This window comes from Leopardus geoffroyi, chromosome D1 (genome assembly GCF_018350155.1).
Source record: "Leopardus geoffroyi isolate Oge1 chromosome D1, O.geoffroyi_Oge1_pat1.0, whole genome shotgun sequence".
Taxonomy (NCBI): Eukaryota; Metazoa; Chordata; class Mammalia; order Carnivora; family Felidae; genus Leopardus; species Leopardus geoffroyi.
In genome coordinates, this window is record NC_059329.1 from 61671164 (window position 1) to 61697630 (window position 26467).

The 26467-nt window shown below is 38.9% G+C and overlaps 3 protein-coding genes across 3 annotated transcripts; all 3 read right to left on the reverse strand.

Moving 5' to 3' along the window:
* Window positions 1-477: 477 nt before the first annotated feature.
* On the reverse strand, window positions 478-1416 carry LOC123602488 (olfactory receptor 52A1-like). Its single transcript, XM_045486973.1, has one exon. It carries the CDS (start codon window positions 1414-1416, stop codon window positions 478-480), a length of 939 nt encoding a protein of 312 aa, XP_045342929.1.
* Window positions 1417-8013: 6597 nt separating this feature from the next.
* Window positions 8014-8952, reverse strand: LOC123602489 (olfactory receptor 52A1-like). The gene has a single exon (XM_045486974.1). It carries the CDS (start codon window positions 8950-8952, stop codon window positions 8014-8016), a length of 939 nt encoding a protein of 312 aa, XP_045342930.1.
* Window positions 8953-24010: 15058 nt separating this feature from the next.
* Window positions 24011-24976, reverse strand: LOC123602490 (olfactory receptor 52Z1-like). Its single transcript, XM_045486976.1, has one exon. The coding sequence runs from the start codon at window positions 24968-24970 to the stop codon at window positions 24011-24013; it is 960 nt and encodes a 319-aa protein (XP_045342932.1). The 5' UTR covers window positions 24971-24976.
* Between the last annotated feature and the right edge of the window lie 1491 nt (window positions 24977-26467).

A 26467-nucleotide genomic window follows, 5' to 3' on the forward strand; every position in this document is an offset into this window, starting at 1 on the left:
GTTTTTTGTTTGTTTTTGTACAATATGCTTAAAATACACCTCCTCAAAAAAAAACCTTTTGGTGACTAAAAAGCCACATGAACACCTTATTTCTTTGAGTACCTGCACGTTCTAAAACAGAGTTTGGCTGCATTTAATTTCAGTGATAGATGCATATTTATGAATTCTTCTGGAGAAGAATCCATAGAGAAGAAATTCAACCAGGAAATAAAAAATAAAAGAGGAAAGGTAACAATATATTTTCACTATTTTGATCTTTATGTTTATTCCTCTTATTAGGCGGTAGCATCCCAAAACCGACCGAATAATAGTTGTCATGGGGTATAATGATATGAAAACCATAAAATGCAGACAAATTAAGCAAAACAAATATACAAAACTGAAGAATTGCAGACAGTGTGGATTTTTAAATGTTATATTTAATTTTGAGAGATTGCTACTAAGGCGGAAGGTTGAAGGAGTTAATCACAGTGAATTTTATGAAGAGAACAACTTTACCACATGAATGCGGATCTGCTTGGTCTTGGCACCGTAGACAAGTGGATTGAGAAATGGGGGGACCAGCAAGTAGAGGCTAGAAAAGAGGATGTGGATATAAGGGGGAACATGAGCACCAAACCTATGTGTGAAGAAGGAGAAGAAGGCAAGGAGGTAGAACTGGAGGAAGACACACATGTGAGCGATGCACGTATTGAATGCTTTCCACCGAGCCTCCTTCTTGGGCAAACGAAAAACAGTGGAAAAGATCTGTGCATAAGACAAAGTGATGAATGTGAGGTCGAACCCTGCAACTGTAAATGCCACAAACAAGCCATAGATTTTGTTGACCCGTACATTTTCTGTAGCCATTTTCACAATGGCCATATGCTCACAGTAGCAGTGGGAGATGATGGTTGTATGGTAAAACTGAAACCGGAACTTTATCAGTATTAGGCATGGGGCTACTAGGAAAGCGGCCCTGAGTGTTACCACTGCCCCTATCTGGGTGACTAGGCGGTGCGTGACGATGGCAGCATGTCTTAGTGGATAACAGATGGCCACATAACGGTCCACAGCCATGGCCAGGAGGATGCCTGACTCTATGCCCTGAAATGTGTGGATGAGCCACATTTGAAGCAAACAGGAATCAAAATAAATGTCTGGCACACGAAACCAGAAAATTCCAAGCATCTTGGGCATAATGGTGGTAGCAAGCGCAATATCTGTGACTCCCAGCATGCCTACGAAAATGTACATGGGCTCATGGAGGCTGCGCTCTGACCTGATGATGATCAGAAGCATGGAGTTTCCAATGATGGCAATGAGATACATGACACAGAATGGAATCCCAATCCAGCACTGCACAGTCTCTAGGCCTGGGATCCCTATCAGCGTCAACACAGAAGGCCTGAAGACTGTGATGTTGGAAATGGACATAATGTCTTTGGGCTTCCAGAAGCAAATGAAAGAAGCTTCTCAGTCAGTGGTACTCTTCTCCTCTACTCTTGTTTGTATAAAGTCATCATAGTGGGTCTCTGATTTTGTCAGAACTCTAAAATCATATCATCCTTCTTATTTATATTATAGAAGGAAAATGATCCGCCGATACACATTGTGTTTTCAGAATGGACATCCACGAGTAGTGTAGCACAATGAGAAGTTATGTAGAGGCAAGTTAATGGCATTACAACCAGCCAGATCACATGGGTAACAGAGTAACTGCTGATCTCTCTGTTATGTTCCTCTGCACCTGGGGTTACAATAATTATACCTGTTAAACTTGCTTGGATATGGCATTTCAAGCAGAGTTTGATGAATCTCCATATTCCACATTCCAACTACCTGATAATATTCTGTTATTTTCCATTGTATCTAGGTCTGGAACTGACACTTTGGATCAACAAATCTGACTCTGACCAGTATATTAGTAGACAAATCTCCATAAGTTTTATATTTTAAAGGTGTTTTTTTTTAATAGAGAGAGACAGACATCACAGGAGGGGCAAAGAGAAGGGAGAGAGTGAGTATCCCAAACAGACTCCATACCATCAGCACACAGCCTGACATGAGATTTGAACTCACCAACCGCAAGATCTTGACCTGACCTGAAATCAAGACTGGCACGCTCAACTGAGACACCCAGAAGCCTCTTTTTCTGTTTATTTCTTGACTTTTTTTTAAGTGAAAAAACTCCCTATGAAAGAGAACAGAGAAACTGGTGACACCCAAGAGCACATTATATTCATCTATCTATATCATTTGTATCTACGTAAGACTGGATGTCTCTCTTTTCTTTGTTTTTTTCTTTTCCAATAACATATTCACTTTTTAAATTTGAATCCACGTTAGTTAACATATAGTGTAAGAAGGGTTTCAGGAGTAGAATTTAGTGATTATTTGCTTAAATATAGTAACCAGTACTCATCCCAAAAAGTACCCTCCTTAATGCCCATCACCCATTTAAACCATCCCCCACCCACCACCCTTCCAGTAACCTCAGAGTGTTCTTTATACCCAGGAGGTTCATATGGTTTGTCCCCCTCTGTTTTTATAGTATTTTTCCTTCTCTTCCCCAGATGTCCTTTCAAAACAAAGTAAATGAAGTGCTTTGCAAAGATCATCGAACCCCATGCACTTTTGGTGAGTCTGGGTGAAATTTCATGCCATTTTTACATGCCTAGTAAAACTCTATTTTATTTTGCCCACATACTAACAATTGAATTCCTGAAAATTACTGGTGTGCTTAAATTCGCTGACATTTTGGAATACCCATTTCTGAATACCTAGATGGGAGGAATCTCTAGAAAACATGGAAACTCAGAGGCGACAATGTATAGAAGCAAGAGGACTCAATCTTGCTGACAACAGAGTCAGGGAAAATGGGTACATGGGTAATTCATTTGGCCAATGTAAGCTCATTAATTCTTAATAAAATATATATCGCTTGAACATTTGAATTTTTCATGAGCTCAGGCATAAGAAATGATGTGAAAATAAAGGGGTGAAAGGACATGTTTCCCAACAGGAGTCCAATATGGAAGTAGGAATGGAAGATAGGGAGCAGACTTGGGATACCAGAAATGATGGAGGAGATGGCTCAACTAACAAACATTTAATCACCTCGATTCACTGATGACTGACTTTTCTGAACACTGGGCTCTTAGTCTAGTTCAGATACATTTGTATCTGAAAAGATCATTGCTTTTTAAAAATCACATATCTTAAATTAGAAAACCTCAAGCTACATTAGAAAGTTTTATTTGGTGAAAACAGGGTTCAGTTGTTTCATTCTTTCCTAGTTGGTCCAACCCTGTTGCTTTCTGTCAGCAAGCCCATGATCATTTAATCTATACTTATTGTCACCAAAAATGCCAGTAATGCAGGAAGAGCTGTGGTTTATGTGGCTAAACCTCAAGTGAAGGAACCCACTCAACAGGTCCATTCTAGAAGCAAGTCTGTATCAGCTGATGCATATTTAGAATAGACTAGTTAGTCAACTAAGACATGATTTCCAAAGTTTTGCTCACCAATGCTTAATCCTAGAGATTCCTCGATCATGGATTCATTTATTCACTTCTTTCTAGAGTTAATCAGAATTAGAAGAGAAATCCTTCAGTCCCATTCACATTGTCTGGCATATTTAACAGTAAGGAGCTGATGTGGCAGCATTACCTGACAGGTACAGGTGGTGGGAAGGCAGGTGGGAGAGGACCTAAGTGAGTACAGGGCAGGGGGGCTGGAGTGGTTATCACTGGAAAAGCTGGTAGTGAAACAATATTGGGCGAACTTGGGGAAACGGACTTCGTGCTTTGTTGTTGGGGGCCAGTTGTGTTTTTACAAGACTCCTGAAAACCATGGTCTGTCTTCATAACACCATCACTCATCACTCATCACTCACCTGTCATTCACTCTTTTTCCTCCTGAGACTCTCATCTCCTTCACTTGTGCTTATGCTGGCAGCATCTCTTTCTTCTCTCTGCACCCTCTAAAATGGCCCGCTGTAAATATCATGAACTCTTATCCGTTTGCTGCTCGGCCATCTGCCAAACTGTGCACATCTCGGGAATAGACTTTCCTCCCTTCTTCTGTCCCTGCAAAACAGACTTGCACCCTCTTTTGTAAATGTCTGAGCTCATGTTGGTGGGATCACACTCCAGCAAAACTCACAGGAAGGTCTATATTTGCTAGACACAGCATAACTTTATTAAGCTTGAATTGGCAAGTATAACGTTCCCCAGTGTACATGGAGAGGGAGGAGGTCTGAATATGAGATTTCCTAGCCACTAACCCAAGTCCCCAGGGACCCAGCAGCTCATAATGAAGCCCTCTTTTGTCCATCCACATCTAATGTCCCTGAAGCCATTTCTGCAACTTGCAGAATTCCCTTGGTCTCTTCATTTCTTTTTTCCCACCGTGGAGATGTAGAGAAATTAATATATGCAATCTGTATTTTTTGACATTCCTTACAAAATAAAAAGTTTTCTGTAAAAATTAAGTAATTAAATTTACTTTTGTCAGTTTCTTTCTGCTGTCCTCATTTGGAAAAAAATTGAAAGGACACTTAAATGTACTTAAATGTATGTTCCTGTGCCAATGAGTTACATATAAATAAGTATTCTGTGACCCTTTTTTCACTGAGACACTTCTGGACACAAAATCTGTATCCTCAATGGCTCTCTATCACACATTTGACACTCATTCTATTGTAGTATCATTCTTTAGATCTTTATTTTATTGAAGCTTTGTAAATTGAGTAGTATTCTCACAATGACCAGTTATGATGGACATTTCCACATTCCCCTGATTAGTAGACTTTCTTTACAGAAAACTACACATCTGATTATTATTATTATTATTATTGTCAGTTATTAATGGTTCATAATTATGTATAATTATATCAAAATGTTTGTGGAAATATGCATTTTCGATTTTTATATAAATAGTTACAAAATAGTCTTTAAATGTTTCTTTGCCCACGATGACCCATTTATTTGCATAAATGTTTGCTGAACTCTGATTAGAATATTAAAATTACCTCTGATGTTTTTTTTTTGCTTTTATTTCAAGGAAATTGTTATTAAAGAATCACAACCCCTATTGGTAATCCAAACAAATCCTATCTGTAAATACTGACCTTTCTTTTCTTTTTTATATGAAATTTATTGTCAAATTGGTTTCCATGCAACACCCAATACTCATCCCAACAGGTGCCGTCCTCAATACCCATCACCCACCCTCCCCTCCCTCCTATATCCCATCAACCCTCATTTTATTTTCTGTTTTTAAGAGTCTCTTATGGTTTGCCTCCCTCCCTCTCTAATTTTTTTTTTCCTTCCCCTCCCCTGTGGTCTTCTGTTAAGTTTCTCAGGATCCACATAAAAGTGAGAACATATGGTATCTGTCTTTCTCTGTATGACTTATTTCACTTAGCATAACACTCTCCAGTTCTATCCATGTTGCTATAAAAGGCCATATTTCATTCTTTCTCATTGCCAAGTAGTATTCCATTGTGTATATAAACCACAATTTCGTTATCCTTTCATCACTTTATGGACATTTACGCACATTCCATAATACAAACTGACATTTAAAACAGCCTCAAAAGATGCTTCAAGGTAGCCTCTAGATTTACAAAGTGATCAAATTCAGTATTCATTGATAAGGCCCAGTCCATAAACAAGCCAGAGTATCTACATCCATGTGACATGCAGTCTAATAAGTTCTTATGTATACATTGATTTAAGTGTCACAAACCAAAGTATGGACATCTGCACACACGGGAATATTTTCCATGCTCTTTTTAAAAATGATCCATGATTTTTGGAACAGCCCACAAGCCAGGTTTTCAGAACAGCCCACAAGCCTTAAGTTCTCAAGTCATTAATTTGGACAGAACATTTCATGTGTTCATTAGTACAATAACCTTGAGTGATTTAAAAGCATGATTTTTTTTTTAATTTTTTTTCAATGTTTATTTATTTTTGGGACAGAGAGAGACAGAGCATGAACGGGGAGGGGCAGAGAGAGAGGGAGACACAGAATCGGAAACAGGCTCCAGGCTCTGAGCCATCAGCCCAGAGCCCGACGTGGGGCTCGAACTCCCGGACCGCGAGATCGTGACCTGGCTGAAGTCGGACGCTTAACCGACTGCGCCACCCAGGCGCCCCTAAAAGCATGATGTTTTAAGCCCACTGAGAAGATACACTGCCATGTGTCAAATAGATACACACATTCACACACCTGCGCATTTTTGGAATGAAAACTGGCCAGTGACATATGATAGCTTACAGAATAAAGTTCAAAAATTTTGCATAGTGTCCATAACCATTCTTGATATTTGTAGTTTTATTGTCTCTACAAGTTGTGCATTACATGTAGAAAAACTGTGCCATTTCTTGATTCTCTATTTAAGCTCAAAGACCATCTACTGGCATGGTATGTCCTTACCTACCAGCAATTCATCTGTCATTCCTTAAGAATCATCCCCCATATAGGGGAAAACAAATACCACATGATTTCAAGCATATGTGTAATTTAAGAAACAAAACAAACAAGCAAAGGGAAAAAAAAATAAGAGACAGAGGAAATCAAGAAAGGAGTCTTAACAGTAGAGAACACATTGATGGTTACCAGCATGGAGGTGGGTGGAGGGATGGGTTATATTGGTGATGGGGATTAAGAAGTCCACTTGTTAATGATTATTTATGTTATGATGAACACAGGTGTTGCATGGAAGTGTGGAATCACTATATTGCACATCTGAAACTAATATAACACTGTGTGTTAACTAACTGGAATTAACAAAAAACTTAAAAGAGGAATCAGACTTTGTAATTAAAAAACAAAGAAAATAAGAATAATTCTATAGATGCTGCTTTCCTTTGGATTTCAATGCTTCACTCACTTGGCTAACCCCACAGTCCAGAGGAACCTCTATTACTTCTGTCATTTTCATCTCCCTGTCTCTCTCTTTCTCCCAGTAATATTAAGCTATAATTGCTATAAACCGAAAACACATAAACACTGTCAAATTTGTCATTAAGCTTCTATTCTTGAGTATAGCATTTATAATATTGTAGGGTTTTGATAACACTTGAGGAATTAATAAAGACATAAATGGTGAGTGGGCATAAAAAGTACTGAATTGTGAAATAGAATACTGGATTGCTCATAACGTTTAAATGTTAATGCCCTGAATGACACCAGCAATGTTGAAATTTGAAGACTATGTGTCATTAGATTGCATACAGTTTTTTGCTTCTTTGGGTTTTTTGTTTGAATAAGAACAAAAAAGCTTCCTCTCATTAATTTTATTTATATTTTAAGTTTATTTTTAATTATTTTAAGTTTATACTTTAATTATTTTATTTAATTTTAAGTTTATTTATTTATTTTAAAAGTAGGAAAGAAAGTGCACAAGTGGGGAGAGACAGAGAGAGAAAAGGTGAGAGAGAATCTCAAGCTAGCTTCGTGCTCTCAGCAAAGAACCCAGTGCAGGGCTTGAAATCATGAATCAGGAGATCATGACTGGAGCTGAAATTGGACACTTAATCAACAGAGCCATCCAGGAACCCCTCCTCTCATTTACTTTAAAGATGATGAGGATGATCCAGAAAAAAATAGAATCAATAACATGATTTCATCATGTACCTGGACAATCCAAGACAAAGAGTCTTGGGTGCTTGGAAATTCATTGAGAAAAGGATATTTATGGATCGTTGTAGAGAAGAATACTTAAAGGAGAAAATTCAATCAGGAATTGCAAAATAAAAAAAAAAAAGGGAAATGATACATATTCACTATTGCTGTTTCTACCATCCCATTCTCATTACCTAGTAGGATCTAAATCACACTGACTGATAGGTGTCATGGGCTGTGATGTGCAAACTGCCTAAAATGCAGGCAAATTTCACAAAACAATTAAAGAGACAAGTCAAGCATCATGAATCATATGCATTTTTCTGTTTTATTCTGTTTTGAGAGATTGTTATTTTGCATAAAGGAGAAGGTTGAAGATGTTCATCACAGTGCATTTTATGAATACAACATCTTTATCAGGTGAATGCGGATCTGCTTGGTCTTGGCACCGTAGACAAGTGGATTGAAAAATGGGAGGACCAGCAAGTAGAGGCTAGAAAAGAGGATGTGGATATAAGGGGGAACATGAGCACCAAACCTATGTGTGAAGAAGGAGAAGAAGGCAAGGATGTAGAACTGGAGAAAGACACAGATGTGAGCGATGCACGTATTGAATGCTTTCAACCGAGCCTCCTTCTGGGGCAGACGAAAAACGGTGATAAATATCTGTATGTAGGACAAAGTGATGAATATGAGGTCAAACCCTGCAACGGTGAATGCCACAAACAAGCCATAGATTTTGTTGACTCGTACATTTTCTGCAGCCATTTTCACAATGGCCATATGCTCACAGTAGCAGTGGGAGATGATGGTTGTATGGTAAAACTGAAACCGGAACTTTATCATTATTAGGCACGGGGCTCCTAGGAAAGCGGCCCTGAGTGTTACCACAGCCGCTATTTGGGTGACTAGGCGGTGGGTGAAGGTGGCAGAATGTCTTAGTGGATGACAGATGGCCACATAACGGTCCAGAGCCATGGCCAACAGGATGCCTGACTCTATGCACTGAAATGTGTGGATGAGCCCCATTTGAAGCAAGCAAGAATCAAAATAAATCTCTGGCACATGAAACCAGAAAATTCCAAGCATCTTGGGCACAATGCTCGTGCCAAGTACAATATCTGTGACTCCCAGCATGCCTACGAAAATGTACATGGGCTCATGGAGGCTGCGCTCTGACCTGATGATGATCAGAAGCAAGGAGTTTCCGATCATAGCAATGAGATACATGACGCAGAATGGAATCCCAATCCAGCACTGCACAGTCTCTAGGCCTGGGATCCCTATCAGCGTCAACACAGAAGGCCTGAAGACTGTGATGTTGGAAACAGACATAATGTCCTCCGGCCTCCAGATGAAAATGAAAGAAGGTTCTCAGTCAGTGGCACTCTTCTCTTCTACTCCTATTTTAACTCAAAGTCATCATAGTGAGTCTCTGTGATTTTGTCAGAATTCAAAGACAATCTCATCCATCTCGTTTATATTATCAAAGGAAAAAGATCCATACTTACACATCACTGTTTTCAAGAAGGACATCCATAAGTAGTGTACCACAATTAGAAGTTATGTACAAGGCAGGCGAACTGCATTAGAACCACGCAGATGACGTGGATAAAGGAGTAAATTGCTGATCTTTCGGTTATGTCCTTCTGGACCTGCGGATAAAATAATTATACTTGTTTATTTGCTTGGATATTGCACTTTAATCAGATTTTAATAAATCTCTCCCTATCCCACATTTCAGCTGACTTTAGTGTTCTATTTTTTCCCCAAACTCTCTGAGTCAGAAACCGTCAGTTTGGACAATCACATAATCAGACTCTAAACAGTATTTTGGTTTAAAAGGCTTCCTATGAAAGAGAAGTGAGATAGGCATAGCTTCACCCAGGAACATAATATATGGAGATAGCTGTATCTGTGTACTATGTATTTATGTAGGACTGGCTGTCCTTTTAAAAAAATGTGAAATAGAGCTTGAGAAAAGATGATCAAATCCATCTAATTTTAATCTAAATCCAAGTTCCATGCTGATTTTTACATTATAAGTAAAACTTTATTTTATTTTGCCTATGTAAGTAATGGCAGAATTCTTTGACATGAATTGTACACTTCAAATAATGGAAATTCTGAAATACACGCTTCAGAATGACTAGAAGGGAAGAATCTCTAGAAGGCAAAAAAATCTAGAGAAACAGTGCATAGGCAAGAGGACTCCTTCTTGCTGACTAGGGGATATAGGTGAATGGGTAACTTAGCTGGAAAAAAAGGTTAGTTTCTGGGGCTGAAAGTGCTCAGGGTTACCATCACCAAAAGGTTGGCAAGTTTAGGCTCATTGATTCTTAATAATATGCAGACCATTTGAATGCTTCACTCATATTGTGATCTCAAGCCTAAAAAATGAATAAAAATAAAGGGGTGAAAAGACAGTCTCCTTAAGAGGAGTCCAAGATAGAAGTAGAAACGGAAGACAGAAGGCAGACCTTGGGGTTCCAGAAATGATGCAGGAGAGAGGGCTGTAGAGCAACTAAGGAAACTTTAGTTGCTTCAATTCCCTGATAACTGAATTTCCTCAAAACTTGGGTTCTTAGTCCCTGTATGAGAGTTCTTTTCGGATACAGATCATTGCTTTTAAGAGTTGCATATCTAAAATCATGAAATTCTCAAGTTGGACAATAGAAAAATATCTGCTAGGTGCATGGGTGGCTCAGTCAGTTAAGTATCCCATTCTGTGTTGTTGTTGTTGTTTTTAATGTTTATTTATTTTGAGAGAGAGAATGCAAGCAGGGAAGCAGGGAAGGGTGTTGGGGGAGATCCACTCACAGCAGAGAGCTCCATGCAGAGCTCCAGTTCATGAGCTGTGAGGTCATGACCTTGGCCACGGTCTGAGGCTTAAGGGACTGCAACTGCGCCACTCAGGTGCCCCACACTTCCAACTTTTCATCGTGGCTCAGGTCATGATCACATGGTTAATGAGACTGAGCTCCATGTCAGGCTCTGCATACTCTCTCCTTCTCTCTCTGCTCCTTCCCAGGCTCTTCTCTAAACAAACAAACAGCCATTTAAGAAAAAGTAATAGTTGCTATCCTGTGTAAACAGCTTTTAGTTATTTCATTCATTCCTAGTCTCTCCAACAGTGTTACATTATGTCAGCAAGCTCATATCATCTAAACATATACTGAATGTTAGGGCCCCTGGGTGACTCAGTAGGTAAAGCAACTGACTTTGGCTCAGGTCATGATTTTGTGGTTCATGAGTTCAAGCCCTGTGTTGGGCTCTGTGCTGACACCAGGGAGCCTGGAGCCTGTTTCAAACTCTCTCTTTGTTTCTCTCTCACTCTCTCTCTCTCTCTCTCCCTGCCCCTCATCTGCTCATTATCTCTCTCTCTCTCTCATACATAAAATGAACATTAAAAAAATTTAGGGGCGCCTGGGTGGCTCAGTCAGTTGAGCGTCTGACTTCAGCTCAGCTCATGATCTCACAGCTCATGATTTCAAACCCCGTGTCGGACTCTATGCTGACAGCTTGGAGCCTGGAGCCTCCTTCCGATTCTGTCCCCCCCTCTCTCTGCCCCTAACCCACTCGCATTCTGCCTCTGTCTCTCTCAAAACTAAACATTAAAAACATTATTTTAAAGATTTAAACATATACCGAAAGTCACCAAATATACGAGTAATTCATCAATAGCTGTGGTTTATGCTGCTAAAACTCTAGTGAGGAATCATAGTCAGAAGGACCATTTATGAAGACAGGCTGTATCACCTGACATGCATTTAGGATAGACTAGTCAGTCAGCAAAGTCCTTGATTTCCAAAACGTACAAATCCTTTAGAAATGATCACCTTGTCTGACCTATTCAAGAGTTAGGAGCTGACATAGGAGCATTACCTGACAGGTGCAGATGGTGGGAAGGCAGGTGGGAGAGGATGCATGACTACAGAGCGGGGGGATGGAGTGGTTATCATTGGAAAAGCTGGAAATGAAACATTATGGGGTGAATTTGGCCAGAGTGAGACTTCCTTGTCCTTTCCTGTTGGGAGCCAGTTCTGCTCTTACCAGACACTTGAAGACCAAGGTCAGTCTTCATAATACAATCACTCAGCACTCACTTGTCATCCACTCTTTCTCCTCCTGAGATCCCCATCTCATTCACTTCCATCTCGTGCTGCCCATGCCTCTTCTTTCTATCTGCACCCTCTATAACAGCCCTCTTCAATGTCATGAACTCTGATCCATTTGCTGCTGGGCTATCTGCCAATGTGCGGGAGGTATCTCTGGGAGAGTCTTTCTTGGTTTTCTTCTGTTGTTGCAGAACAGACATGACCCTGTTCTGTCAGTTTATCTGAGATCATGTTGGTGGGTTCATCTCCACCAAAACTCCCAGCAAGGTTTGTATCATGCTGAGGCAGCAGCATAAATTTATTGAACTCAAACTGTAGAGGAAAGCCCCTGACCACCACTTGCAATGTTCCCCAGTGAATGTGAGAAGGACCCGGTCTGAACACGGACTGAGAGACTTCCTAGCCAATAGCCCAAGCCACAGGAGGCCCAGCAGCTCATAATTAAGCCCCCTTGGGTCCAATCACATCTCCTGTCTCTGAAATCATTTCTACAACTTGCAGAATCTCCTGGCTCTCCTCTTTTCGCTTTCCCACGGGGTAAATGCAGAGAAATTAAAGTACCCATGTTGTATATTTTAAGAGTTCAGTTCCTTTCCTGCTGTCCTCCTTTGGAAAAAGATCTAAAGAACCTTTAAATGTAGGCATGTTTCTATGCCATGAATTCTATAAGTATCCTTTTGACCCATCTTTCACTTAGGCACTTCTGGAAAGAAAAGTCTGTATCCACCAGGGCTTGCTATCACATATTTCCCTCTAATTCTCTTGCAGTCTCCTTCCTCAGATTTTCATTTTATTGAAGCTATTTTTGTAAATTCAGTGACTTTCTCAGAATCACCAGTTATGATGGACATTTCTAAATCCTTCCATACTGAGCCTTGAATCAGTTGTTGCACATTGGACTGAACTTTTCTCCATCCCTCCTTTTCATACATTTCTTCCGCTTTTCTTGCACTCTTCCTTCAGTTTGCAGGTGTTTTATGCCTCATAGATTTGAGGCAATCATGCCATTCTGAACTTGATGCAAATAAAAAGAAGATATGATATATGCTTTCAAATTTTTAGAAATGTGGGGAGAAGAATTAGCATATCTTTAATCATGAGAACAAATGATGAGTTCTAAAAAAACCAGACAAACTTATCTACATTGTACCTTTCTCCTTGATATGATTCACCAGGTTTCCAGAACTTTCTTGTACGTTGCTAACCTTAAGAGGTACTGACGTAATGTTGAGATGCTGGCAAGTTTAGGAAGAATACCTTCAGTATGATGGAGGAAGACATTCATAATGGATTTCAGGGAGAATAAGAGGTAGAGGTCAAAGGGCAAGGGGGCCTTGCATGCTCTTTCCACAATTCTGTCTGTAAAGGAGACTGATACCATGGCATTGAGTCATGTTGAGTGCATGTTGAGTGCATGAGTGAATTATGTTGAGTGATTCAGAGGTCAGACTGTCACATGTTGGCTAACAATAGCTCATTGTTAAGTCACCGAGAAAACTTAGACTATTTTATACTTTTGTTTCCTTTTTCTTCCTCTCTTCTACTGACTTTACTTTGATAGATTTTCTTTCCTTTTTCCTAAAATTGTGAGGGCTGTGGGGGTAGGCTAATGAATCATCTTTAAAGGATCATCATTCAAAAATGATCTGGTTTGGGGGTGCCTGAGTGGCTCAGTCTGTTAAGTGTCCGTCTTCAGTTCAGGTCATGATCCAGTTCCTGGGTTCGAGCCCTGAGTCGGGCTCTGTCTTGACAGCTCAGAGCCTGGAGCCTGCTTTAGAGTCTGTGTCTCCCTCTCCCTGCCCTCCCCCACTCTTTCTCTCCCCCTTGCTCTAGCTTTCTCACTCTCACTCTCACTCTAAAAATAAATAAACATTAACATTTTTTTAAACGTTCTGGTTTCTTCTAGCAATTTTATAATTTTAGATATTTCATTTAGATTTATACTCCATTTCAAGTTAACTGTTGTAACGTAAAAAGGTTGATTTTGTCTGGATATGGATATCAGCATTATTTGTAGAGAAGACTTCTTTCTCTGTTGAACAGCCATGATGTTATTTATGATATCAATTGACCCCATATGTAGACCTTAATTTCTTAGCTCTGTATTCCACATGATTTAGCAGTGATTTTGGCAATGTGAGTCTCTTAATTACTGTAGCTTTCTTAAAATAAAGGATGGACAGGAAATTGATGTAATTGATATTACTCTGCTAAAAACCTGGATTGCCAGATTGATGTATTGTTCATCGTGAATACAAATCAGTATTTTGGGGAAAAACTTGAGTGATGTTTTTGAACTTAAAATCAGTATACAGAGCTACTAGCAGGCAGCATGAAATTAGTGGGGTGATTTCACACATTTCTATCAGATTTCATGGGAAAGGAATGACTAATAAAATCTAAGCAGTTATTGAGAAAATTCTACCATGAACAGTGTAGTTGCTTTATTTAGATCATTGCCTTTAATCTTCAAAGCATCAAAACCAAACTGTATTTTATCCCCTATTTACAAATGAGTAAATTTAATTCAAACAGGTCAGAACACAAAAAATGTCCCATACATATTAAGAGCAAAATAGCTAGAATTTGGATATAACTATTTAAAATTTTTTCCATGTTTATTTTTGAGAGAGAGACACAGACAGACAGAGCATGAGCAGGGTAGAGGCAGAGAGAGGGAGAGACACAGAACTCAAAGAAGGCTCTAGGCTCCATGCTGTCAGCATAAAGGCCAGCACAGGGTTAGAACTCAGAGTGGGAGATCATGACCTGAGCTGAAGTCAGAGGCTTAATCAACTGAGCCACCCAGGTGCCCCTGGGGACTTAAGTATATTTAATTCAATCATCCAACATCACATTGCAGACTTACTTCTTGTAAGTACCAATTTTCACTGTGTGACTTTAATAAATTTGCATAAGTTCTTTGAGTTTCTTCAATTATATAATGAGAATCATAACACTAACTAGTTAACAGGATTGTCATGGAGATTGCCACTAATTATTGCTGTGGGATGGCTTCTGAAACTATCTGGAAAAATTAAGAACTGGGTCCACAAAATATCCTTGTCCATTTTGGTGATTGCAGTGAATTGAGCACTCTCAAAGACAGACATATACAAAATGGAAGAAAACTCAATAAATTGAATGAATTATATAAAAGCAGAAAAAATTATATACATGATGCCACCCATCAACTTACATACTTATCGCTTGTTCTAAGACAAAAACCTTGATACTCAGTAATTCTTCAAGCTCTAGTTTAAAAGAATATTCATCTAGTCTGTGGAAAGTCGCAACCATGTAGGAAACAAAGGTGAGTCCTGCAGACCCTGTCTAGGAAGTTTATCTCAAATTGTTCCTTCCCTCCCTCCCTTCCTGTTGATCAAAAGCAGGTCTCCTAATGTCTACTACCGGAAGATTGGTGTCTACCAGAGCTATGACAAAAGTAGAGGCTTACATATCTTAGTCATTTCCCGCTGAAACCACTGTTTTCAGGTCACGGTTTTTTCTACCCATTAGCTAATTAAAAACAAAATGGTTTCTTAAAGTCAAATAGCTTTGACTGCAAATATTTGTTCTGTGTACTAAATTATTTTCACCTGTGTAAATCACTTCGTAAGGTACCAGTTGAAAGGTATCTCTTCTTCAGGGCACACACTCAATGAATATTTAGTATCAGCACAATTAGTATGTTTCCAAATTGTTTAATTACAAAAACTTTAAGCAGGCACAAAACAAGCATTATAAGGAGATTCCATCTACCCGTCACCGGGCTGCAATAATTATCGACATTATACCATTCTTTTATCTTCCATACTCACAGCCAGTATCTACCCCAATAATTATTGTTATTACTATTGTCGTCATCATTATATTTATTTAGAGGGTTAGAAGTAAAATTGACATTCATGGAAGTGTGCAAATCTTAGCTGTACCATTTTGACAAATGAATACAACCATGTAGCTTACAATCTTAACATTCGTATGGCATTTCCATCTTCTGGCAAATGTTCTCATGTGGTTCCCCAGTCATTCGGTCACCTCCAAATTTATCAGAAGTAATCACTCTCGCAATACACCCATTATAATAATAACACACACTCTTTTGTGTCCTGATTCTTTTCCACTCACAAATATGTATCCCTGAGTTGCATGTACTTGGAAACAAAAACATCCCCAGGACCCATTCTGCCTATCCCTCGGGGAATAAAAACAAAGGAATCAAGTATTTAAGGATTGAATGGTCAAATGATGTCCTCACCAGGAAAAATCTCATGGCCCATGCCTCCTTCTAAAAGCTTACATCAAAGTAATGACATTCTCTATTTTCAGGGAGAAAGGTGAGGCTACTTTTCTTTCTCCATCTACTAAACCTTGTAGCGTATTCATAAGCAATAATAAACCATGGAATTTTTCCATTTGCAGGGCTCATATCCAGCCAATAAGACCTGAGGTACGTTCCTATGTTCTGAGCGTATTATCTGTCTTGATTAGACCTCATCCCAGTTTCTAGTCAGTGTACGGGCAATGCTATTGCAAATTTCCTGGGTATAATACTATGGACGATCCTATTGACCACAGGTGGGAAGGACATGTAGGCATTGGCCATGACAGATTGGAGGAGTGGAGGTAATTGCCACCCAAAGGATGCAGCAAGGAGAAGCCGATCATGGGCACATAGTACACAAGAACAGCACAGACGTGTGACACACGTGTTGAGTGCCCTCCACTTGCCAGCCCCAGAAGCTATTCCCAGTACCCTATGAAGAATCAACACCTAAGGAACAATGAACAAGGAGTCCAGCCCAAATGTGGAGGTAATGACAAACAGAGCCAGGATGCTATTGGGGCGGATGTCTCCACAGGGCAATTTGATTAGATCTGAATGCAGACAGTAAGAGTGTGTGAGGGTGTTGTAGCCCCAGAAAAGCAGAATTTCATGGGGAAGAGCAGTGGGAACATGAGTACTACACTTCGTAGAGACACCAAGTTCAACAACGGCCAGCATGGCCAGAAAGAGGTACATGGGTTGGTGCAAAGCAGGGTCAATCCGGATGATGGACAGAATGGTGCCATTTCCTAGGAAAACAATGACGTACACCAGGCAGAAAGGGATAGATATCCAGATGTGCTCTGCCTCTTCCCTGGAGTGCCAACAAGACTGAAGGTTGCAGGTGTGCACTCAGTGGAACTGTCGAAAATGTCATGGCGAAGTCAGAGTGGCCAAAATGAACAAATCAGGAGACTATAGATGCTGGCGAGGATGTGGAGAAACGGGAACCCTCTTGCACTGTTGGTGGGAATGCAAATTGGTGCAGCCGCTCTGGAAAACAGTGTGGAGGTTCCTCAGAAAATTAAAAATAGACCTACCCTATGACCCAGCAATAGCACTGCTGGGAATTTATCCAAGGGATACAGGAGTACTGATGCATAGGGGCACTTGTACCCCAATGTTCATAGCAGCACTCTCAACAATAGCCAAATTATGGAAAGAGCCTAAATGTCCATCAACTGATGAATGGATAAAGAAATTGTGGTTTATATACACAATGGAATACTACGTGGCAATGAGGAAAAATGAAATATGGCCTTTTGTAGCAACGTGGATGGAACTGGAGAGTGTGATGCTAAGTGAAATAAGCCATACAGAGAAAGACAGATACCATATGGTTTCACTCTTATGTGGACCCTGAGAAACGTAACAGGAACCCATGGGGGAGGGGGAGGAAAAAAGGAAAAAAAAAAAAAAAAAAAGAGGTTAGAGTGGGAGAGAGCCAAAGCATAAGAGACTGTTAAAAACTGAGAACAAACTGAGGGTTGATGGGGGGTGGGAGGGAGGAGAGGGTGGGTGATGGGTATTGAGGAGGGCACCTTTTGGGATGAGCACTGGGTGTTTTATGGAAACCAATTTGGACAATAAATTTCATATATTATAAAAAAAAAAAAAAAAAAAAAAAGAAAATGTCATGGCGAGACTTCATTTGAAGATACAGGGAAACACGTGGGGACTGGCGAATATCAGTCTCTGGTCAGTTATTGTATGTCAAATGTCAAGCTCTTGATATCATATTTAAGATATTTCCTTACAAAAGAGATGGAAAATGTATTTCTGAAACAAGGACACATGTAAAGCACACTGTGTGGGAGAGAAATGTGTTTAGATGCAGGGCAGAGTGTTTCTACATGGGCCACATGCCAAACAAAAAAGGCATTGACAGAAATCTCCACAGGGTCATTTGTGGCAGTGAAGGTGGTGATAATAAGCATAGAAATGACAGCTTCCTGTGGAAATGGAAGACTGAAGGATCTGGTAACTTTCTGCAGTTTGTACAAGAGTGATGGAAGTAGCAAAAGTAATTTAGCACAGTGATAAAGATAGTTCATGGTTCTAACACTTAATGACTTGTGATCTTGGAGAACCCCTTAAGTTATCTGAGATCGAAGTATTTGACATAAGCAAATAATACTTATATAAGATAATGTATGTAAATTGTTTACCATTATATTTGGAACAGTAAATACTCAACACAAGGAATAAAAAAAACAATTAAGTCTCTTAGAAAAGGAGGGTAGTTTCTCCCAGTTTTTAGAATTTTCCAATGCCCTTATTTAACTTACCAGTTCACTCTTTCTCCTCCTACTCTCCATGGATGATGGTGAAACCTTCTCTATATTTTGTAGGAGGGTAAGTGTCTCCTGCTGGAACCTGGGGCCAAAGCTGAGAGCAACACCAAAGCCATTAGGGTCTCACAGGCTGCATATGATGGCGAGGATGGAGTTTAAGGTGAGGGTTCTTTATCTGGGAACAAGTTCATGAACACTAAAATTCTACTCATGAGTAGCAGAGCCTTGGGTGTTAAGGTTAGGAGCCAGAGGTGGAATTCAAGATCACGCTTGAGATAGAGTTGGTGAGTGAAAATGGGACAGAGATTTTAATAGAGTTGACAGTAAGAACAAGGAGAAAGGAGAGAAATTTAACTCCATCTGGAATTTGTTTTGGGGACTTGGGTGACTAAGGATTTCATTTAGTTATTCACAAATGTAGAAATCACGCTTAACACATGTGTTAATGGATAGCCTGGTGTTTCCTCAACTATTTTGAGCAACTACAGGTCTCATTTTAAATCTTTATGTAAATGTACATCTATATCTTGATTCTGTATCCTGCTTTTGGATCTAATGCCTATTTTGTCAGAGTCACAGTGCTGTAAGTATCTGATTTTATAATACATAAGTTCATATCTAATTGGTCAAGTTATTTTTTTTAATTTTTCTGACTATTTTCTATGTTTTTCTTTTACATAAACACTACAACTCAGAATGCATAAAAATAGAGCAATGACACAAATATAAAAGTTAAAATCATAAAATTCTTGGGAAAACACATAGAGGTAAAATTTCATGACCCTGGATTGCACAACAGATTCTCAAATGTCACCAAAGCATGAGGAAAAAAATAAAAAACATAAATGGACTTCATCAAAATTAAAATTTCAACATTATCAAATGACATTAACAAAAAGTAAAATGATAACCTACAAAACGAAATTTGCAAATTATATATCTAATAAGGGATTAATTCCCAGAATATACAGAGAACTCAAACAACTCAAAACCAAAAAGATAAACAACCGAATTTAAAAATAGGCAAAGGAATTAAATAATTAATCCTCTAAAGAAAATATGCAAATGCCAATAGCACATGAAATAAAAATCAAAACCACAATACGACACCACTTCACATCTACTAAAATGTGTATAATTTTTTTCAAAATTTAAAAACTAGGGGTGCCTGGGTGGCTCGGTCAGTTGGGCGTCCGACTTCAGCTCAGATTATGATCTCGCGGTTTGTGAGTTCCAGCCCCAGGTCAGGCTCTGTGCTGTTGGCTTGGAGCCTGGAGCCTGCTTTGGATTCTGTGTCTCCTTCTCTCTCTGCCCATCCCCCGCTTGTGCTCTGTCTCTCTCTGTCTCAAAAATAAATAAGTAAATGTAAAACACAGTTAAAAAATTAAAACACTAACAAGTTTTGACAAAATAGGGAACATTGGAACCATCATACATTGCTAGAGGAAATGAAAAATGGTGCACATTCTGTGGAAAACAGTTAGGCAGTTTCTTAAAAACTCAGGCACAGAATTACATGTAATGCAGTAATTCCACTCCTGAGTATGTACCGCCCAAATTAAAAACAGGTATTCAAAGACATACTTGTACATGGATGTTCATTGCAGCATTATTTACAGTAGGCAAGTGGTGGAAGCATCCAAACTGCACATCCATAGATGAATGTAAAAAACGATGTATACACACACACACACACACAAACACACACACAGATGTGTGTGTGTATATATATATATATATATATATATATATATATACATATATACATATATAAAGGGAACATTATGCATCAGTATAAAGGAATAAGGATAAAAACATGCTACAACATGGATGACCTTTGAAAAACTTATGTTCAGTGAAATAAGCCAGACACAAAACAAATATATTATATGATTCCACCTCTACAAGTAAACTAATTCCTAGAAATATAAAGTAGGTTAGAGGTTAGCAGGGGAGTGGGGAAATATTGCTTCAGAGACATGGTTTCTGTTTTGGGTGATGAAAGCTTTTGCAACTGGTGGCAATAGCAACACAACATTGCAAATATGAATAATTGCTCTGAATCGTACACTTAAAAATCATTATTATCACAAACTTTATGGAACAGATATTTTGCCACAAAAAATTTGAAAAAAATATCAGCATGGAAATGATAAAATATATTAGCATTTATAGGGATTATGGGGAATTTATAGATCATTGTGGATGCCATATTATCATGACAATGAATAATATGCAATAAATATTTCCTACATGTATTTCAGACACATGTACAGTTTTGTTTACCATTTTAAATGATGTCATTTTCCACTTCATTTTTCTAATCATTCTAGTCACAATAAAACACTAATGTCTTCTCCTTGACCCCTGCCCCAGGTTTACTGAAGTATAATTGACAATCAGAAATTGCTTATAACGGATGTGTGTAACTGATGACCCAATATATGTATACATTATGAAATACTCACTAAAACGAAGCCAATTAACATATCCATCACTTCACACCTGCACCATTTTCCTATGTTTTTTTTCTCTTTTGTGATGAGACTACCCAAGGTCTACCCCTCAACAAATTTCAAGCACACAATCCAGGATAAGTAAACATGGATTAGTATGCCATTCTTGTGGACCTCTGTTGGCTTTACAAATATTAGGAAAATAAATACAGAAATAAGAAAAAATAAATTAAGACACAAAACATAGGATTTGTCTTCTTCTTTCTCCACTTCTTATACTTCTTTAATTATATTAGCTAAAACCCCTATTATAACACGGTATTCTGCAACAGTTTTGCCATGGCAAAGTAGTATCTTTAGCCTCTTCCCACTTTTGGATACATTTTCCTAATACCCTATGCTTCATGTCACAGCGTTTCACCATGTCTGAGACCACTTAGGGCAGAGTAGAAACCATCAGAGGAAGATTTGTTCTGACTCCGTAGTATCTCTATATCTGCTACTGCTCAGCTACCCAGGTAATGTATTCTTTAACTCGCTGGGTCTCAGAGTCTGATATTAAATGACCCGGCGTCTTCCTCTCATGAAACACGGTTCTCACTTTAACAATCTCTTAGTGCTTTTATTTCTTCTACTTCTCCTTCCTTTTTAATTGTACCTGGAAGAGTAGGTCAGTTTTCTCTAAGCCCCTCCAGGGCTCTCCGTTTCTATCTTGCATGGTATACCGTTTTTCTTACTCACTGTTACCCAGTGGGGGACTTTGTGGTCAAGAAGATGGTAGGATGGTAGGATACGGAGCATCCCCTTCAAAATTTCCAGGGCAACGACTCAGTGATTGTGCTTCTAGCAGCTCAGCACACACAGTGTACTCCTGACTCCTTCAGCATCTACCAATCCCTGAGCCCTCACCCTGAAAGCTTCTATACAATTGAGGCTGACGACTCAATCATTGTTTATTCCTGTCATATTTCATACATTCTGGGTGGGAAATTGGTATTTTCTTAGTTCCTCACTGCCAAAAATCAAGCCTTAAAAACTCTTCTTTTTTTATTATTTTTTAATGTTTATCTATTTTTGGGAGAGAGAGAGAGTTCGAGCGCCTGAGTGGGGAGGAGCAGTGAGAGGGAGACACAATCTGAAGCAGGCTCCAGCCTCCTACCTGTCAGCACCAAGCCCGATACAGGGCTCAAACCTCAACCCATGAGATCATGACCTGAGCCGAAGTCAGATGCTTCACCACCTGAGCCACCCAGGCACCCCCTCAAAAAGATTTCTCATTGAAGTCTCACTTACACCACTCATTTAATCAAATATTTTGTTATCATTCTGTACTCTATTTCCTCTCTGACTCCCCTTCAATCCTTGGAGAATTTACTTCTGAACCAGAATCCTATTTGCTACAACTTTTAGCAACATTTTATGTGACTTCCGTATCTATGATGATGACCCATTCCAACCATTTTTCTATGAATTATTGTTAGCAGGGCTATGTGAGTGTGGTGGGATCAGTTCTTTAATGTTTCTGTTCATAAAAGTTACCAACACCATCAAAATAAAATTTGCTTTTATTAAATTACAAATACATCATATGACATATTTCATTTAATTGTCAAGCCAATAAAGAAGGTACTAAAATAATTCCATTTTATTGATCAAGAACCAATAGTTACATAACAGGACAATTTTATACAGTTAGTGTGGGACTGGCAAACCAGGATTTCTCATATCAAAGGGTTTTTTTTTTAACTCTTAAAATAGATTTCCTTGCTCAAATTCAAGTGAATATAACATATGTATCAAAGCAAAGTAGTTATCCAGGATTCCAAGGGTCAAGGCAACATGCTTTCATTTTCCACATTGATTGTTTTATATGTATGTATATCTAATACAAATGTATATATATACATTTGTATGTATATATATCTAATACACATGATGTATATATACATATATATCATATATATATATATCATGAACATGCATGTATATATATGTGTGTTTTTATAATGTGTATATAACATTGTACATATATTAATGTGTGTAGTGTATACAAACACACATCATATATACATAATAGAAAAACAAAGAAAAAAGGCTAACCCTGTAAAGATTGCAAGTGTTCAAGGTAATGTTTGAAAGTTCATTGTTTGTCTATCTTCAAGGGTATATAAGTTCAGATTGCACATTCTCAGAGCATGTGCTAAGGCCTGCTGAAGGAGAGGTTGTAAGAATACTATCTTGAATGAAGAAATTAAGGTACAATCTGGAGACAAGCTTCTATAAAATAATATTTGGTGTGAATAGAACCTTTTTAAATACAAATATATGCAAACATTGTATTTAGTCTTTCACTGCCTTTTCATTTTGGACCTGAGTATGGTATTTTTCAACTGTTTGTCCCTCCCTTGGTGAAGTCTGTTGACACCAGGATGCTTCATTAATGATTTGGCCCCGAGGTCTTCACTATGTAGGGAACAAAGTGTTAACTTTTAAGTTGTCTATGTGGTCTCAGGTGGGTTGATTTCGCTTATTATTTGTTTTCATTCAGTATTATCTGTTCATTCAATAAACATATATGATGTGCCTTTTCTATACACAGACTTTGTATCAGTGATTCAGAAAATATCCTTTTAGAACTCACATTTTAATTGCCATAAAAGGTACAGATAGAAATAATTATTGTTTATTGTGGCTTTATGTTCCTGTCCCAAGTATTTACTGACTGCAGTAGGAGTGTTTTATATTTCAGCAAAATTTCAACTGTCTATACAAACAGTCAGTGAGTCACTATTTTCATTTCCCAGATCTACCCAAGACAATTCCATCTGGGTTTAACCCTAAAATATGTTTTTCTTAGCGTTATCGTATGTATGCTTAAGAATAAGTTAAATTGCAAGATAATAAGATATCTAGGAGAATTGAGAATATCATTATTTTTCTCAAAAATTTTAAGTGCTTTAGGAAAATCCATTGGAAACTTTGGCATTTATTATCCTTCTGGGTTTATTGAGAGTTACTTGTGGATTCTCTTTATTCCCATTGCTCATTCAGTGTGTGTGTATGTGTGTATGTGCATGTGTGTGTGTGTGTGTGTGTGTGTGTGTGTGTGAGTGAGAGAGAGAGCGAGAGAGAGAGAGAGAAGTGGGGTGGGGGGGTTTATTCAGAAATAGCCAGCATTTCGCATTATTCTTCATTTTAACAATGCGTGTTGATGGGGGAGCAAAGCAAAATTACTCGGTCTTGAATCTGTTTGGTCTTCACCCCATAAATGATGGGGTTTAGCATAGGGGGCACTACCACATAGAGGTTGGCTACCAGGATGTGGATGTGCTGAGGGACGGTTTTACCCCCAAAACGATGGGCAAAAAAGGAAAAGAATGCTGGGGCATAGAACATAAGTATGACACAGATGTGGGAACCACATGTGTTGAGGGCCTTGAATCTAGCAGACCAGGAAGGTATCTGAAACACTGTGCAAAGGATCATCACATAGGATATAATGATGAACACAATGTCTAGTCCTGTAGACAGCAGGGCCACAGTGATGCCATAAATGATGTTGACACTGATATTGTCACATGCCAATCTGGCAATGCCCATGTGCTCACAGTAAGAATGGGGAATGATGTTTCTCCCACAATATGTAAGTCGGTGTACCAGGAAGATGAATGGAAAGCATATGATAAAGCTCCTGACCACAGCTGCGATGCCAATTTTCCCAGTGGCTGAGGAGGTTAAGATTGTGGTATATCTCAGTGGGTGACAGATGGCCACATAGCGGTCAAATGCCATGGCCAGGAGAATAGCAGATTCTACCGCAAAGAAGAAATGGATGAAGAACATCTGAGATACACAACTACCAAAGGATATATCCATGGAATGGAACCAGAAGATGGCCAGCATCTTGGGGGCTGTGGCTGTGGAGAGCAGGACATCTGATAAGGCCAGCATGGAAAGGAAGACATACATAGGCTCATGGAGATGGCGCTCAGTTACAATCAGGAAGATCAAGAAGATGTTGCCTATGACAGCCAAAATGTACATAGAACAGATAGGGATGGAGATCCAGGTATGAGAATCTTCCAGTCCTGGGATTCCAGTCAGGACATACCACATATCCTGGGGATGGGTGTGATTGTAAGAGAAAGGGGCCATCTGGGGCAGTACATTCCAGACCTAGTATCTGGATTAAAGACCACAGGGCTGACTGAGGATTGAGGAGCAGCACCACTTTTGGTTGAATGACGTCGGATTAGATTGTTTGGCAATATTTTCTCCTCTGTGAAAAGATAGTGAGACGTATTAATGCGCCTAATATTGCACTCTGACTCCTTCCATGGAAGAATTCAGTCGTATCTTGGGAAAAAAATGCTTCACATTAATAAGTGCTTCATATGTGCCATAGCACTTTATAAATATCACCTTATTAAATGTTCACAATAGCCTGTTGAAAAGACCTTCACAATGATCCTCAACATGGATACTGTTGTTATTCCAACAGATGCAAAAATATTCCACAGACTTTCAGCTTCTTGTCCCAGGTCCCGTTGGATTCAGGGTCAGACAGCATAGATTTGAAAGCTCGGATCGCAGCCACCACCCAATACTCCCTATAAAAATAAAACTAGACACAAAAACATGTCATCAAAATGATCATTGCTTGTATCCCTGAAGTATTATACTGCTTAAGGAAGCGGGAGGGAATTCATTTTGCCAAAATAGGTTTCGGGCAATACAGTACATATGCACTTTTCAACATTGATTGGCCGCTGGAATCATGCTAAGGGTCATGATAGGCACTAAACATCCACAGGTGACTTCACCGATTCTTGTCAGCTAATCAACATATTTCTTAAAATTATATGATGAATATTAAAAAACCTAAAGAATATGCAGCCTCAAAGTGAGTTGGACTCTTAAATGGATGGATATGCCTGACAAGTTGTGAAGGAAAAATACACTGTCCCATTTGCGTCCCTGCTTGAAAATTAGACAGTATATTATTCTAAAATACCGCCAAGCAGGAAGTAACAGGGTTTCACATTAGCAAGTGGGGTCCCCAGGCCTTCAATAAAAGGGAGGGAGGGTAATCTACTGGTTGCTACTTATCTGTAGTTGCAACAGAATGGATAAAAGCAAGGGATGTGTTGGGTGAAATGCCAGCGAGGAGATAGCCCATTTGAGTGGGATGTGAGTGTGAGGAAGCGTATTCCTATAAACACATAGCTATGAGGGAGGGTATAGATATGGATACAAAGCAAGGGGATGACAAGTGGCTTCCATCCTCCCCCTGTCCCCATTCTCAAATCAAAGGGGGCTGAATGTATTTGCTGAAGAGGAACATGGGCTTAAGAGATGTCTGCCTTTTTGCCTCTTGATTGCATTGGAGTCAGTATCATTGTGCAGCATAGTTTTACCACCTTTACTTTCAGTTTTTATTGGGTGTTCAGTATTCTAGTACTTCATATTATATGATTGAAATGTTTGGAATCCATTTCTTTCTTTTTCTTTTTTTTTAACTGAAGTATAGTTGAAACAAATGTACCATTAGTTTCAAGTGTACCACACTGTGATTCCACAAGTCTATATGTTATAGTATGTTATATACTTGCCATGAGTGTGGTTCCCATATGTCACCATGCAATGCTATTA